A 16,750-nucleotide genomic window follows, 5' to 3' on the forward strand; every position below is an offset into this window, starting at 1 on the left:
CAAGAGGTCATGAGGGTTCAAGCAGAGGGGATGACGGCCTGTCAGTCCCACAGAGGGGACACAGAAGCCTTCATGAAAGCAGTAGCATTTGAGGGCACACTAGGAGGGTGGCCGATCGTGCCAGGCCGCGATGGGGAGGGGGTGGAGTCGCAGCAGAGCAGCGAGGAGCCCCGCGCCGGGTGCGCTCCGTGGGCACCCTCCAGCCCCTCTTCCTGCACCGCCGTCTGCCTCCCCCGCTGCCTCTGCTGGGCCTTCATCCTGGCTGGTGGCTGACAGTGGTGACCAGCGGGAGGCACCAGAGGCAGGTAGAGGAAAGCTCAGCATATTTGTTCCTCTGCTTCCTGACCGTGAGGCCGCACGCTGCTGGGGGCCACAGTCCTCGGCCAGCAGCTCCCAGGTGTCCCCGGTCCTAGGAACCACGAGCTTGCCCACTCAAGCCTTAGTCTGGGAATGGCTTTCCCAGCTTCCTCGTGAAGCTTCCGTTCTCCTTGTGAAACCAGGAGGCCGCGGGACACACTTTGACAGGCGGTGGGCAGCAGGCAGGAAGGCTGTGGGTGGACCCGAAGACCTGAGCACCTGTTCCAGACTGGGCTGGCCAGGGCCTGCGAGGGCAGGTCGGGGTGGAAGCCGTGAGAGGAGAGAGGAAGAGGGAGGAACCAAGCGGGAAGAGCTGAGCGTCCCAGAGGAGCTGGGACCTTATCCTTGGGAAGTAGAAGGTTCGGACAGGGCTGGGAGCGGCGGCAGAGTCAGGTCAAGTCTGCAGGTCTCCACAGGCTTGGCCCCATCTGGGAGACATCGCGGGCTCTCCAGAAGGGCACGCTGTGCGCTTTTTCCACACTCCCAGCCCCATGAGGTTCTGGGTCTCTCATGACTCTGGGAAGGGATTACATTGCCCCTATCTGATTTATGACAGGGAAGGTTCTAGAAGGATGGGACTGTGTTTTTGTACACCAATTATCTATAGTCCACAACTCTCTGTAGTCCTGAGCTGGCAGAGCTTGTACTATGTGAATCTCTGGGTGTTGGTCAGGCAGACCAGGGCTCAAGTCTCATCTCTGTCACTTCCCAGCTGCGTGACCCAGGACTCAGGACCTGACTTCTCTGAGACTGACTTTTCTCACAGCGGGGCTAAGCTCATAGCCATGAAGCACTTGGCATGGGAGGGGGGAGTTGCACGTGGAAGACACAGGTGCTTCTGGTGGGAGGGCAGCAGGCTGAGCACAGACTCTGAGAGCCACCAGAGCTGGTGACATTCTGTCTACTTCCACCAGCACAGTTGTACAGAGCATCACCTGATGCCCTGGGGACATGGTGATGAGCAGAATACAGCCACCCAGAGTCCCATTCCAGGAGGAAAGAGAGGATTGCATATAAATACAGCGGACATGACAGGTGGTGGCAGGTGCTGTGAGGGAAGAGAAGGTCAGGGAAGGGGATGGACAGAGACATGGTGGTGGCTCAGGATGTCTTCCTGCTAGCACTGAGCTAGGAGCAGGGACTTTGGTGGGGTAGAGTGTGAGTGATGCAGATACGGAGCACCACCTAGAGCAGAGAACACAGCAAGGGCAAAGGCCCTGGGGCAGGCTTGTGCTTGGTATATTTTGAAACCAGAGGAGGCCAGTGAGTCTGTAGCAGAAGCTGCCAGGGAGGGACAGAAGAGGAGACCCTGGTGGAGATTTGGGCTTTATATGGAGTATGTGGGAAGCTGCTGGGAGGTTCTGAGTAGGGGAATGACGTGAACAAGGGCATTTAGGTTTCAGAGGACCCAGTGTGCAGCCAAAGGAAGGCCAGAGGGCAAGTAGAGGTGGGGCAGAAGCCACCACAGTGGGGACAAGGTAGCCATGGTGGAGGGTGTGAGACCAGGACCGGCTGGCTGGGGGATGGTGTGTGGGGTGCTCGTTGGGATCAGCTATGTCTTGCGCTCCGGCGCTTCCAGCACTGGGAGCACTGGGACAGGAGCACCAGACCCCAGGGTGTGCAAAACAGATAGCCCTTCTCTCTGGGGTGTGGGGGCCCAAGTCATATCGCTAAGACATTCTGAAATCTCCAGAAGGCGTGAATTCATTCATGTCAGTAGAGCTCCTTCTCGGGAGCCCCTCTTGTAATGCTTCTCTCTTCAGCCATTTCCCCTAAATTATTCAGAAAGTTCCTACATTCAGAGGCTCCAAGGGCGCCCACTCAGCAGTTCCCTGGGTAATCAGGTTTCCAGGGCAGGCGTCGCACGAGTGAGCTGATTCTGCAGCAGCCCTGATGACTCACAGACCCAGGGCAGCCTTGGGCTTCAGGCACATCTGAGTAGAATCAGCTCCTGCCAACTCCGCGGTGTCAGGGGGCCTGTCATACAGCTCTGCAGGCGCGGTCTAGCTTCTTTCACTCAGCAGCTGGTAGGCAGTCGGTCAAGGCTCCTGGTGCCTCCTCCCCAGGCGGGGGTTGCTGTGCATGGACAGGCGAGGGGGCCGAGGCGTTTGCTTCCCAGCGTCCACCTCCTAAGTGGGCAGCCACAGTCACAGAGCTTCCTCTTGACAATAGGCCCAGGGATGCCCCCATCTGAGTTGTAAAAAGACAACTTCTAGGAGGTTGCAAAAGTGCTTTTTTGGAACACGGTGGGGGTCCTGTTCATCTCACATAGCACCGAGGTTAGTGAAATAGCCACATCCTCTCATGAAGCCTCACAATGAACATGCGCTTGGTAAAGGCTCTGAAAAGTCCTGTATGGTAGCTGTCAATCATAACTAGGGTTCCTGGGGGCGCCTGGTGGCTCGGTTGGTTTTCCTTCTAGGAAGCTGTAACAGTAGCTGTGAACAGTAACCGAGGCATTGGGTCACGTGGGCACGTTACTTCATCTCCCTGGGTTACCATTTCCTCCTCTGTAAAATGGTCTGCCTCGGACGATGCTCTATTTGTGGCCTACGTAGGCCATAACAAACTATCACAAACTGGATGGCTTAAAACAACAGAAACATACTCTCTTGCTGCTCTGGAGACCAGAAGCCCCAGATCAAAGCACTGGCAGGGTTGGCTCTTTGTGAAGGCTCTGAGGCGAATCCGTCCTTGCCTCTCTCCTTGGCTTGGGCTGCACATCTTCAGTATCTGCCTCCACCTCACACGACCCTCTCCCTCATCTGTCTGGTATCTTCTCCTTTTCTCTCTCTTACAAGAACCTCATCCCTGGATGGAGAGCTCCACTCATTGGGGATGACCTCATCTTGAGAGCTTTACCTTAATTTGGTCTGTAGAGACCCTTACTCTAAGTAGATCACAGTCTGAGGGTTCCAAGTGGACCTGTCTTTGGAGGGCGAGGACCTCAGTCAGTTCATGACGGATGGGGGAAGGATTAGAAGAGTGAATACACATCACAAAGGGTACTGCCAGGAGGGTGGGAACTGCTGTGATCATTGCTATGACGATATCATTGCTATTACTGTTTTCGAGTCCATAGCAAATATGGATGGTGGAGGTGGTGGTGGTGGTTAGTATTTTTTGTGTTATTATTTAATTCAAATCAGGAGTGGGGTATAGGTCCCAAGGCAAATAGTGTTTCTCTCTCCAGCCCTGCACTTCTTTCCCCAGACCTCCTCAGGGTTGGTACTGGGAAGCCAAGGCAGAGTCTGAATGCCTGGCCAATGAGGGCCATGTGAGCCACTGAGGGTCCTTGGTTCAAAGAATTTTACAAGAATAACACAGCGACACGAACTGATGGGAGTGTTGCCAAAGGATTGGAGGATAAGTGGCTGAAGATGGAAAGACCCACAAGGCAGGGTCTTCCTAGCCTGGGCACAGATGAGGCCATGCAATTGGAGCGCAGAAGCAGAGACAGGAGAAACACCACACAGCAGAAACGGACCACATGTGGTGGCTCCATGTGAACAGAGAAGAGAGAGTTCAAGATAGCCCGAATGTTCAACCTGGAAGAACAGAGGGCCAAGGACATGACCAGCATCTGGGAGTCTGTCCTAAGAAATGACACCGGTGACCACAGGTCACTAACTCATTCAACATGTGTTGAGCACCAACTATAAATGGGGGAGAAAGCAAGCCCCTCTCTACTCCCGTGACTCTGACAGTCCGTGTGGTCTGTCTGAGTGGTGGTGTCGCGTTGTTGATCATAGTACCAAGAGGGGAAAAAGAAAAGAAAAGAAAAGAAAAGGGTGACCTAAATGTACATGACCAGGGTGTTGGTTGTTAAGTTGTGATGCGTCTCTAGGGTGGGATCCCACAGAGCTGCTCTAACAAAGGTGTGGCTGGGTGGGTGAGGAAACTTGCCCATGCTTATATGTCCAGAAATACTTATATGCAGGAACAAAAGTATTTGTGTGTGTGTGGACATGCGTGGAGAAAAATTTTGAAGGGTACCCCCTGTAAATCAAGAAACTACAACCAGTGAGCCAAGGTGCTGCCTATTTATGTAAATAACATTTGATTGGGACATAACTGTCCTCATTCACGGGTGTACTGACTTTGTACAACAACAGAGAAGTTGAATCGTTGGGAGGGAAACTGTGTGCCCCACCAAGCACGAAATATTGATTGTCGAGCCCTTGACAGTAAAAGGTTGCCAAACCCTCGTCTGCACCAGACTCTTAACTCTTTTGTTTTAGTAGATCTGGGGGAGGGAAAGCCATGAACATTTCTATTTCGATTTTAATTTTAATGGATTTTTTTATCCCCTCCCCATGGGTTTTTGTAACCAGAAATAAAGTTCAGTTTGGAAGGGAAAACATATAGGACTCACAATACCTGATTCTGAGACTCGCTGTAAAGCTCTAGTTACTAACACACTTATTGGCGTGAAGATTGGTAGATGGTTCGATCAAATAGAGAATCTAAAAACAGACCTAGACTTGTATGGTCACTTGATTTTCAACAGAGGTGCCAAGGTAATTCAATAGGAAAAGATAAGTTTTCGACTAATGGTGCTGGAACAATTGATTACCCAAAGGGTAGGGGAAAAGAACATTGAACTGCACTTTGTACCATAAACAGAAATTAACTTGCAGTGGATCGGAGAAGTAAATGTAAGAGCTAAAGCTATGAAACGTCTTCTAGGCAAAGATTTCCTGGACAGAGTACAAAAAACAGGAAGCATAAAGAGAAATCATTAATAACAATAGACTTCATAGAAAATGTTTAAGGGGTGCCTGGGTGGCTCAGTGGGTTAAAGCCTCTGCCTTCAGCTCAGGTCATGATCCCAGGGTCCTGCTTTTCCTTCTCCCTCTGCCTGCTTCTCTGCCTAATTGTGATCTCCGTCTGTCAGATAAATAAATAAAATCTTTTTAAAAAAAAAAGAAAAAGAAAAGAAAATGTTTACGCACTTCTCTTCAAAAAGGCACTGTAAGGTAAAGGAAGAGACAAGCCACCAACTGGGGAGAAAATATTTACAAGACCCGGTTCTGGAAAAGGGCTTGTATCCTGGAACATACAAGGGATCCTCAGTACTCACTAAGGAATCAAATGACCACATTTTAAAATGGACAAGAGATTTCAAGAGATCCTTCAGCAAAGAAGATCTGCAGGTGGCAAATGAGCACGAGAACAGAGGCACAACATCATTTGTCGCTGGGAAATGCAACTTGGCACCTCGGGAGCCTTCACCGCTCACCTGCTGGCGTGGCTAGCTGCACTGAGTGCTGGTGAGGGTGCAGAGTGTCTGGGGGGTGACGGAATGCTGCGGCCGGTGTGAAGAAACAGGGTGAGACTTTCTTGTAAAGTTAAACATACGCTTCCCATAGGGCCCAGCAGCCTTCCCCCTAAGGGGTAAACCCAAGATATCAAAAACTATATGTCCGTTCAATGTCGTGCATTCCAGAAACTGCAGAAAGCCCAGCTCCCTCCCTCAACACAGATTGTGATCCCTGCATCCGACAGAATGGAACAGCGCGTCTTGAAGAAGGAAAAGACCAATGCTCAGAAACACGGACTCTCAGGAGCACGAGATGTCAAGTGGAGGAAGACAGACGCAACAGGCTGCGAACTCTGTGACTCCAGTGACAAGCCTTGCTGGGAAAAGTGAGTCCATTTGGGCAGAAAACAGATGCATGTTTTCCAGGGGCTGTGCCCGGACGTCAAAGGAGCAAGAGAGAGCTTCTGGGGAGGCGTGCAAAGGTCCCCGGTCTCTTTTGTGGTCATGGTTAAGCAACTTTTAACTTCCTGTGAAACACCTCTCCCGGCACATTTGCAAAGGGGACAGCGGATTGTATGCAAATATAGATACCTCTGTGCGTCCGCACTAGAAATATCCCACGCATTCTCTGTTGAACTTCACCTTCTTTTCATGGATCAAGATCGTGTTCAGATTGTTTGACACCAGTATACGTAGCGCTGCCCTGATTTTTTAAATAGGTGTGGAGTCGTATGGAGGCACCAAGATTAATTTAGCCCGGCTGCCGTTTGGGAGACGTTTGGGTCATTTCTGGTCTGGATGCTGTTACAAAGGATGCTTCAGTTGATACGCATATTAAGAAGTTATTTCTGGCATATGAGTTCATCTAGTAAATAGACTCCTGAGAGCAGAACGGCTGGACCAAAGGACGTGTACATTTTTAGGTCATTGTGTATGGTGAATCCTGTCACCACTCTGGGGGCTACGTGTTTCCCCAAGACCTGGCCAGCAAAATGGGAGATCCAGCTCTGCCTTTACCAGTGTGATAGGTGAGAAATGGCACCTTCTAGGAAGTTCGATTTGCCTCTGGAGGAAGGAATGTTTTAGAAAGCAGAGGAATACCACATCTCAAGTATCCCATCCCCACCTTGCCTCCGTGCGGCCACGCAGCTCTGTGTGAATTAGGAAAGGGCACACCTCCTCAGGACACCTGACTGCCACTGGCCAGAAAGCTGTTGTGATAACATAGAAATCTGTGATGACTCGGAGGCGAGCAACCCTGGAGCTGGGGACAATCTAGCCGGCCCTCCCAGGGGCAGCTGAGGGAGCTCCTGGCAGCGTCGAGAGCACAGTGGTCTCGGGGGGTTAACAGATTGCCCACGATTGCTGCACTCCTAGCGGCAGCTACAAGAACAAAAGTCAAGCTGCCTGACCGAGGAGCACGAGGGCATGCGCTTGAGGGACGGCCAGAATAAATGGAAACTTCATTATCCATGGATTATGCACTTAGAACTCAGGTTCCAGGCAACTCTGATATTAGTAATTTGGCCAGCGGGCTCATTAAGCTCTTAAGAAAAGTGAATCTAGTTAATGAATTAATACAAGATGACATTTAACACACAGAGCAGAAGCGAGACCAGGCACCACTGAGTTATATAACGTCATAATTTCTCGAGTAAATGTGATTGCCGCTTCTCGCCTGCCAAAGTGGGCCGATCTGGAGAGAGCCTGCTTTCGGAGACGTAAATGAGACTGTTAGGATTTGCCATCATTTCCGATTCGGTTCATTTTAAAGCTCTCCCTCTTGTATTCTTAAAACTTCAAGTGGTTACGTGGAAGCCAGTGTTTTAAAAATCTCTGGACCTGTTTGTTTCCCACCAGCTTTTGTTTTTTAGGAGACACGGCCCTGGGAAAAGGAACCCTCTCGGTCCTTCCCCTCTCCTCCGTTCTGCCCCCTGCACAGGGGACTGTCCCTGTCTGCCTCTGGGAAGCTGGTGGGGGTAATTGAAAGAATGTGAACACTCAGAATTAGCGTGAGCCAGTTTGGGAAGGTGAAAGTTCTGGAGATGGATGGTGGGGAAGGTCACCCAGCAACGTGAACGTACTTCGTGCCACCAAACCCTTAGTGGACCAAACCCTTAAAAATGGTGAGAATGGTAAATTTTAGAAGCTATGTATATATTGTCCCACAATAAAAAAAAAGCAGAAAGAACTAACATTCACTGAGGGCAAATCCTTGCTGGGTACTTGACACGTATATATATTATATTTTAGTCTCCCAAGGATCCAAGGACTATGGTTTACCCATTGCTGCCGCTGCCATTTTATTTATTTATTTATTTATTTATTTTATTTTATTTTAAGATTTTATTTATTTATTTGACAGAGAGAGAGAGAGATCACAAGTAGGCAGAGAGAGGGGAAGGGAAACAGGCTCTCTGCCCAGGAGAAAGCCCAACATGGAGCTCGATCCCCGGACGTAGGATCATGATCCGAGCTGAAGGCAGAGGCTTTAACCCACTGAGCCTCCCAGGTGCCCCCGCCGCCACCATTTTTTTAAACATGGAGGTGCCCAACGCTCCTAAGAGCACAGTAACTGGCTTGAGCAACAACAGCCAGAAGTGACAGCCCCGGGATTCGACCCCTCAGCTCTGTGCTGGAGATCACAAAATTAAGAGAGTATTTTTCTTTTAAGCCTGAGCTCTGAAACTTAACACACACACGTGAGCTCCCACCCACTTTTTAATTAGCTACATACACTGAGAGCAGACAGACACCACCAGCAGCCCCCCGAGGGCCGCAGCTCATGGTCTCGGGGGAAGAACCCCAAGCCGCCTCCCTCCCTCCACTGTCTGCCGCACGCTCTGCATTTTGCTGAGGATCTTACTGTACAGTTAATCCTTGGAGCAGTGGCCCATGGGAGCATCGAAGTTTTCCCCTCCTGTCTCAGTGTGGCTGGAAAGAGAATGAACACACAGCCTGGAGCTTGAGTGGGGGAAGATCTTCATTTGTCGCAAATGAGGACTGTTTGGGGAACCGAGAGGTGTTTTATCCGGGAAGGAGAGGAGATAACATGTTTCTCATGTGGGGGGTTGATTTGGTTCTGTTTTCTGATGGAACCTATCTGGGTTCCAGGCCTGAGTCCTCTGCTTGCATCTTACGTGAACTTAGGTTAATTCGCCTGAGTCTGTTTGCTACCTGGAACATAGATATAATAATAATAATAATAATAATAATAATAATAATAATGGCAGCACCTACCTGCATTTTCCCCACTGAGTTGAAGGCGTGACTCGAGGGCCTGCTCTGTGCCAGGCACCATCCTGCAGACTGACTGGGGTTACCGTGATGAACAGAAACAGACACACATTGAGTAACGAGGCATTAGTAAAGCTTAGCCCAGCTCCAGGACATGGGGCCAGAGCACGTGTCGGTCGCTCCTCCTGCTGCTAAAGTTTTGGCCCCTACAGGTCCATGAAAACCTCAGTGCTGCCGAGAAGGAACAGGCCTAGGAGGCGGCCACCAGATTTGCTCCCTTGGGGCCTGTATTTCGATCATCCTTCCCGCTGGGCTGCTGTGGTGTGTGGTTGTGGTTCTTCTGCAAAGGAGGGGTCCCTCGCTCTCTCCGAGGGAGGAGGGGCCACACTGGTGTCCTGGGCCAGTCTGGACTGGGTCTTGGTTGCCAGGCATGTCTCGCTGACGGAAAGCCCCTCCCTCACCTGGATATCTGAAGCATGGCTTATTACTACACTTGGAGAGGAGGGTGTTGGCAACTGGCCGGGAGGTGGGGAGGGGAGGGGGGGCTGTCAGATGTGTCCCAGACTTTCGCCTGAGGGCCTCTGAGGAAATGCTTACAGATTGCCCAACGGGTCTGGTCAGAGGGTGCAGGACACAGTGTGAGGGGCAAGGCTCTGATGTCAGACCACTGTTTACCTCCTAACCCTGTGACCGTCGTCAGGGGGCCTGGCCCCTCTGAGATGTACTTGGCTTCTCTTAAAAAGAAGGCAGTTGGGGCGCCTGGGTGGCTCAGTGGGTTAAGCTGCTGCCTTCAGCTCAGGTCATGATCTCAGGGTCCTGGGATCAAGTCCCACATCGGGCTCTCTGCTCAGCAGGGAGCCTGTTTCCCTTCCCCTCTCTCTGCCTGCCTCTCTGCCTACTTGTAATCTCTCTCTGTCAAATAAATAAATACAATCTTTAAAAAAAGAAGAAGAAGAAGAAGAAGGCAGTTACGGCACTTGGTGCATGGGATTGCTGCGAGGCGAGTAGAGGGAATAAAGCGTGTGTCCACCCCTCTGGGCCACATACCTGCATAGCGCAGGGTCAGCTGTTGTTGGAAGTAGCAGGTCATGATTCCCTATGCCAGGTTACAAGGGGCACATAGTACGTTCCAGAGAGCACAGAGGCTAGGATTTGAACCCAGTCTGGCTCCAGAGTCCCCGATGTCTGCCTGTCCTCTGCTGGCTTCTCGATCTTGAGAGCTTGGCATAGGGCCGGACACAAAGGAAGCACTCTGCAGACATGAGGAGCCCCGGACATGCCGACCAGCCCTCTTCCCTTCCATTATAGTACGCATTTCTGGTGAATTTTCGGTGCATTTCCAGCCCTAGGCAACCACGGGTCCATTTCCCGTCTCTGTAACTTGGCCTTTCCTAAAGGCTGCATGTCATGGAATCCGACAGCGTGTGGCCTTTTGAGTCTGGCTTATCTTGCTCAGCACAAGGTTTTTGAGCTTTATCTGTGTTGTAACACGTATCTGTACTGTTTATGGCCAAACCATACTCCGTCGTGTAGCTGTTCCACATATTGTTAGCTGGTCACCAGTCACTGAACACGGGGGGTGGCTTCCTGCTTCCAGGCGGTTGCAAACTATGTCGCTACAAACGCTCGCTCGCGCTTCCAGGGACTGAGTCTGAAGCAGGAGGGCGAGCCATAGCAGTAAACTCTCTCCTTTTCTCCAACCCCCCCTCCCCCACAACCTGGGGTCTCCCAGAGCCAGGCAGCGGGCAGGTGTTCGTGACGTCGGAGAACCAGCTCGTGTACTACCCCAGCATCACCTACGCCATCATCGGCAGCTCCGTCATCTTCGTGCTGGTGGTGGCGCTGCTGGCCCTGGTCCTGCACCACCAGCGGAAGCGGAACAACCTCATGACGCTGCCGGTGCACCGGCTGCAGCACCCCGTGCTTCTCTCCCGCCTGGTGGTCCTGGATCACCCGCACCACTGCAACGTCACCTACAACGTCAACAACGGCATCCAGTATGTGGCCAGCCAGGCCGAGCAGAATGCGTCGGAAGTGGGCTCCCCGCCCTCCTACTCAGAGGCCCTCCTGGACCAAAGGTGCGTGCTGGATGGAAGAAGTCGGGGGGGAGGGGCGGGAGGTCATCGATGGGGAAAGCGGGTTCCCGGGGTTTCCCAGGAGCCCACACGCCACTGCTGATGGTGGTAGCAGGGGCCAGGCATGTACTGGGTCCTGGCAGTACAGTTCACATGTGTCCTCTCTTTTTTTTTTTTTTTTTGAGATTTCATTTATTTATTTGAGAGAGAATGAGAGAGTGAAAGAGAGAGAGCACAAGCAGGGGGAGCAGCAGAGGGAGAGAGAGAAGCAGGATCCCTGCCGAGTAAGGAGCCCGATGCAGGGCTCCATCCCAGGACCCCAGGATCATGACCTGAGCCGAAGGCAGATGCTGAACCCACTGAGCCACGGAGGTGCCCCACATCATCTCATTTAATTCTTTCTGCAGATCACAGCAGGGAGGGCCTCAGTTTTGCAGATGAGGGAATGGACTCTAGGATTTTAAGTGATTTGTCCAAGGACGTAGAGGTAGGATCCTGGTCACCTCAGAGCCCTGTTCCTCCTTGGTAATGCCACACTGACACAAGGTCAGGCCTCTGACTGGCTCCGGGGCCACACCTGCCAATGCAGAACAGCGGCCAGGCCGTATTACAGGGTTGGTTCGTACTGTGAATGAATGAGTGAATGAATGAATGAATGAATGAATGAGTTCCTTTCTTGGCTTCATTTATCAAACAAAGGAGGTAGCATAGAGTACTCTCACACTTTATAAAACAGTAGGATCCTCATTTCAAATGGGGCTGTACCAGAAGTTGCAAGGGAGAAAGTCAAAAGGCAGAATTCTGTAGTTGAAGCAGCTGGCAGACCTGAATTCTGCCGGCTCAGCCTCCTCCTCCTTTCCTTGGTGACTTCCAGAGGATCCTAGAGAACCCATGTTGGAAGTCCACTTGGTTCTAGCTCCCCGGCGCTCTCCTCCTCTGAGCCCAGGACTCACCAGATGTGGCGAGAGGCATTTTGCTGGTCATGTTCCCGGGCTGACTGGGCTCCTCTTGGACCCTGTCCAGCAGCAGCTCTTGTGTCCTGTACTCTTTGTTTCTCCTCCTCATCCAAGGTAAAGGTAGCATTAGGGGACAGGGCTTCCGGACATCTTTGCAAATTAGGGTGAGAGCCCAGGACCGCACTCGGCACTCAGCCTCTTCATTTGGACCAGCCAGGGTAGAGTCAAGTTAAAATTGCCAAATGTGAAGCTGTAACGCCTGGGTTTCGATCCCAGAGCTGCTGCTTGCTAGTTATTTGTGGCCCCGTGCAAGTCATTCCATGCTCCCTTGCCTCGGTTTACTCCCCAGTACAATGGGCATGAAAGGAATGCCTACTTTTTAGTGTTCTCATCAGCCTTAAGTGAGGGAGTGACCGTAGAGCAGATGGCACGGCGCCCGGCTCACAGGAAGCCTGCAGGAACCCTGCAGTGAGAACGGCAGAATAAACTGTCTTTTCTGTGGAGTTACTGCATGGCATGCCAGTGTCCTTACTGTCCCCTCTGACAGAGGAGACGCAGTCACTGGGAAGACCCCCGTTCACCCGAGTCCACATAGCCGGGAAAGTCGGCTTTCAGTAAGAAGCGCAGATGCTGTGGACCGTCAGGTTCAACCCGAACCGCCAGCCAGCTGCTCGGCCTCAGGGCCCCTGGCTGGCGCGGGGCATCCTCCCTCTGGGCCAACCCTGGGAACATGGTTTGGGCACTGCCCGTTCGGCGTGCGCCAACCGCAGCACACCCGCCTCTTCCCGTTCCCTTGGTCTTGTTGCAGGGGTCTCTGGTTCTTGGACAGCTGTCTTTCTCGGGGGACACCTGAGATGGGTGGCGGGGGTTGCCTGCCTGACCTTGGCTCCTAACGCGTTGTCTGTCTTCCCTCTGCTCTCCCCTGCCTCTCCGGCCCCAACCTGCTTTATCCCTCGCAGACCCGCATGGTACGACCTTCCTCCACCGCCCTACTCGTCCGACACCGAGTCTCTGAACCAAGCCGACCTGCCCCCTTACCGCTCGCGCTCCGGGAGCGCCAACAGCGCCGGCTCCCAGGCGGCCAGCAGCCTGCTGAGCACCGAAGACAGCGGCCAGGGCCCGGGCCAGGCCGGCTCCCCTCCTCCGGAGAGTGTCACGGGGCCCAGAGACTCCGTGCCCAGCCAGGACACCGCGGAAGTCTAAATCCGGCGCTTCCAAAGTCCATATGGCTTCATCTGCTCTGACTTGTTACCATCCTGACAACGTCCTGTCGTGGGAAGCTCCTCAGGGTGCCTCAAGGAGGGATTTGGGGTGTCAGCTGTCTCTCCATTCCCCTTCCCACCCCACACCCCCCCCCGCCCCAGATTTCAGGGATGTTCTTGCGAGGGAGACCCGACATTTTTCTGGGCTCTCAGGTGACCTGATGTATTGTGCGTCTTGTCCGGGAGGTCACTTGGCCTTCAGGGCCTGGGATCATGACCTCACTTGTCCTGTCCTTCTTCTGTGACTAGTGGCCTCTTGCTGAAGAGGCAGCCTAAGTTTGCAGGCAGCAGGCTAAGGCAGTATCTGAGGAGTCCTCGAGAACGCAGCGTTTCTGGGCCACGTGGGATGTTCAGAAGGGCAGAAGACACCGGACCAGGTCCTCCGTGGGCTGCTACCTTACAGCTCCATTGGAGATGGGGGTTGGGTGATCCTCCCAGGAGGCCGGTGTGGACGGCCACCCCGGAAAGAATTCAGGGGAGCATCAAATCCTGCTCTCACTCTCGTACATGCCGTTCTGAGTTCAGCAGAGCAGCGGCCAGAAAGTGGAGACGTTGGCCAAGAGATACACCCTTCAGCCATCAGCAGGGCCCTATGGGTTCTCTGAATGACTCTGAAACCATCTACTCTGAAGAGACCCGGGCTTTAAAAACTGGCCCAAGAACCCTCGTTTTGAGGGTTTTCTCTGGTAGTGTCTGTCCTCAGCCTCGCCCCAGAATAGGCAGGGAGACCTTGCCATGTGTTCATCCGAGTTCTCAGCTCCTAAATTGTAGGCTCTCGAGAGCCTGGGCCTGCTTTGATCCACAGTCCTTCCCCGGCTGCTGGACTGTCCCCGCTCCAGCTGTGACCTGCCCGGAGCCAAGGAAGGAGGACCCAGTCTTGTATTGGCCAAAAATCTGACCTGGTCCTCTGTCCCTGGAAACCACACACAGCCTGTCTTGCCTATTCACGCAGCTTTCCACACCGGCTTCCCAGGTTACCTGAAGCCCCAGAAGTCGTTCTACCTGTGCATTTGGACTTGAGGACACTGGTTCCTGACACTCATGAGAACCATATTCAGTACCTCCCACCAGAGCTCCTGGCTCCGTGTGCTGCACACGCTTCCTTCCCGAGGCCCAGAAACCAGCGCCCTGATTTAGCATTAGGGTTCGGGTCAGAGTCAGGCTCAGGCTTCTTCTGACCTGCCGTAGTTTCTCTAAAAGACATGGACAGTAGACAGTTTGGAGTCAAGATTTGCCATTCGGACTTTTTTTTTTTTTAATCTCTTAGAAATGCATTTGAAACAGTGTGTTTGTTTTTTCCCTTCTAGTTAAGGGATTATTTATATGTGTATAGGAAAGCTGTCTTTGTTTGTTTGTCTGTTTTTCCTTGAGTGAGGTCCAAAGAAAGATGCGAAAGGAGATCACACTTTGGTCGCGCTGAGCCTTGTCACCAGGTCACTCCAGACTGACCTGGGTGCTAGCGCTTGTGCGTTGCCGCACTTTGAGTTGTTATTTATCGAGTTTTTGAAGGATGCAGAAGGAGGGATGCCTTTCTCCCTTGGTTCATAGACTCTGTGTTTATGCTAGCTTTCCTTGTTCTCTGTGCCCAGCCAGAGAAAGAGGGCCCACGCCCTGGAGAAATAGTGGGTGGAAATCCGTGGCAAGAAACCACACTGACTGATGGGGAACAAAACTGGAAACAGGTGGAAACCCTCCAGGCGGCTGTCGCCCATTCAGGACTTCTTTCCACAGCAGAAAAAATGTTCAGTGACCTCGTTGATGCAAATTTCAATGAAGCCTGCCCAAGTGGGAGAATGACATGGCATTTAATGATTCTGTTCTTGGGACCGTGTTTTTTTTTGTTTGTTTTTTGTTTTTTAACCAAATCCAAACTGTGTTCTAGGAAGGCTAGCCGCTTGGCGATTTCTTTTTGTCTTTTTTAAGTTAAAGAAAAGGAGCCTAGTTGCTTGCGTCTTTCATTTTTTAAAATAACACTTGAGTTATTTTCCTTATAATCCAATAAAGAAAGAACTTTTGATGGGAGCCGGAGTGTGCTAGGAACTCTGGCTGAGCATTTCATCTCCTCTGAGTCAGAATGGCTTGCTTTCTTCTCCCTTTGATGGGCCCATGCTTCTTTCTGGTATTTTGGAAGTTGTTTAGAGGAAGGGATTCTAATTTTAATTAATTACGCAGTGAATCTCACTCGCTTTTCTGCTTCCAGGCATCTTAGGAAAAACAAATGGTCTTCGTAGATAAGAAAGCCTATTAATGTGTGTGTGTGTTTTTTTTAAATAAACACAGGGACATTTTTATTATAGATATGATTTTTTTAATGAATCTTTTTAAAAATATATAAATAGGACACCAAAGCTGCAGGGGTTTTTCCTGGTTTTTCTGCCCTGCTCGAGATGGCAAGTAAGTGACCAGCAATATTTTTTAACTCATTCCATCCAGGCTGTTTTTTTTTTTTTTTTTTTTTTAAATACATGGCCTAAGTCTACAGCAGCCAGAAAACCATCTCTCCTCTTTTTTCTCAGAGGAGACCAACAAGCTCTTTTTATTTTCTCGTTCAAATTCATATCCCTGTAACCTTTAACTTACCTCCTGACTTAACACCCCCCTCCAAAATTGGCTTTAAAAAAAAAAATGCAACAAAGTGGTTGATGAATAGCGTGCGATGTTCAAAGTTGATGTAAACTGGAAAGTTTGTTGTGTGGTTCCTTTTCATGTTTTGGTTAGGTTTGGGTTTGGGTTTTTGTTTTGTTTTGTTTTTTAAATTTTTATACTTTCAAATAAACTGGCAGTTTCATTCTTTCTATTGGTCTGAATAGTTCTTAACCCATGTTTCTCCTCTGTGGCAAACTGAAGAGGGAACGGTCAATCCCGTGGCCTCTGCAGTGAACTTAAACCATCACAAAATGAGAAAAAGGAAAACTGTAGTGATGGGACCTCAAAATGTGATGGGTGTTTAAGGATGCCATGGCTCATGGGGATGGAATACAGAAGTGAAGTCTTGGACACCAGTTAGCATCACGGCACCCAGAGTGTCCGCTCAGAAGACGGATGCTAATTGCCGTCACTAGGCTGCCATTTGAGGGAAAAGGACAAGTGACCGTGACAGCTGAAACAGATTCTGACCACATATTCCGGGGCACACTTGCAGCTCTTGCATACGTAGAGGTGGTCATGAGTTTTGAACCCCAGTGGCTCAGACTGGCCCCAGGGATGGTAACATCTTTGTGCTTTCCTGAGTCTCATTTTGGAACTATATGTTAATGATGCCACATGGATAGCTTCCACAGAAAGTCAGGATGCCCAAGAGATCACCCATGAACAGGAGAAATAACCCTGGCCTTGGCCAAGATTGAAAACCACGTGGATTTCTAAACGTAGAATGTGCAGAACTGAAGCTTAGATCACGTATTTGTCCCCACGTGTCTCAAAGAGAAGACTGGGCTATCAGACCGTGGTATCCCAGCTTTATAGCAGGCCACGTCCTGCCCCAAGTGGTCTAGAGGAAACCTTTTCAAGCGGTATGCTCCAAAGGCTTGTCAAGATATTAGTCCCTTCATCTCTCTGAGCACCATTATTTACTGGGTGCCAAAATGAGGAAATGGTTGA

The 16,750-nt window shown here is 51.1% G+C and overlaps 1 protein-coding gene across 1 annotated transcript in view; it reads left to right on the top strand.

The window, feature by feature from the left end:
- LDLRAD3 (low density lipoprotein receptor class A domain containing 3) overlaps positions 1 to 15,945 on the top strand; it is a 219,771-nt gene extending 203,826 nt beyond the window's left edge. Inside the window, exons 5-6 of the mRNA XM_059139905.1 lie at positions 10,590 to 10,935; positions 12,848 to 15,945. Coding sequence (XP_058995888.1) covers positions 10,590 to 10,935; positions 12,848 to 13,091 — 590 coding nt within the window. The 3' untranslated portion in view covers positions 13,092 to 15,945. The remainder of the gene's footprint in view (positions 1 to 10,589; positions 10,936 to 12,847) is intronic.
- Positions 15,946 to 16,750: the final 805 nt, after the last annotated feature.

Source organism: Mustela lutreola, chromosome 1 (genome assembly GCF_030435805.1).
Source record: "Mustela lutreola isolate mMusLut2 chromosome 1, mMusLut2.pri, whole genome shotgun sequence".
Classification (NCBI taxonomy): Eukaryota; Metazoa; Chordata; class Mammalia; order Carnivora; family Mustelidae; genus Mustela; species Mustela lutreola.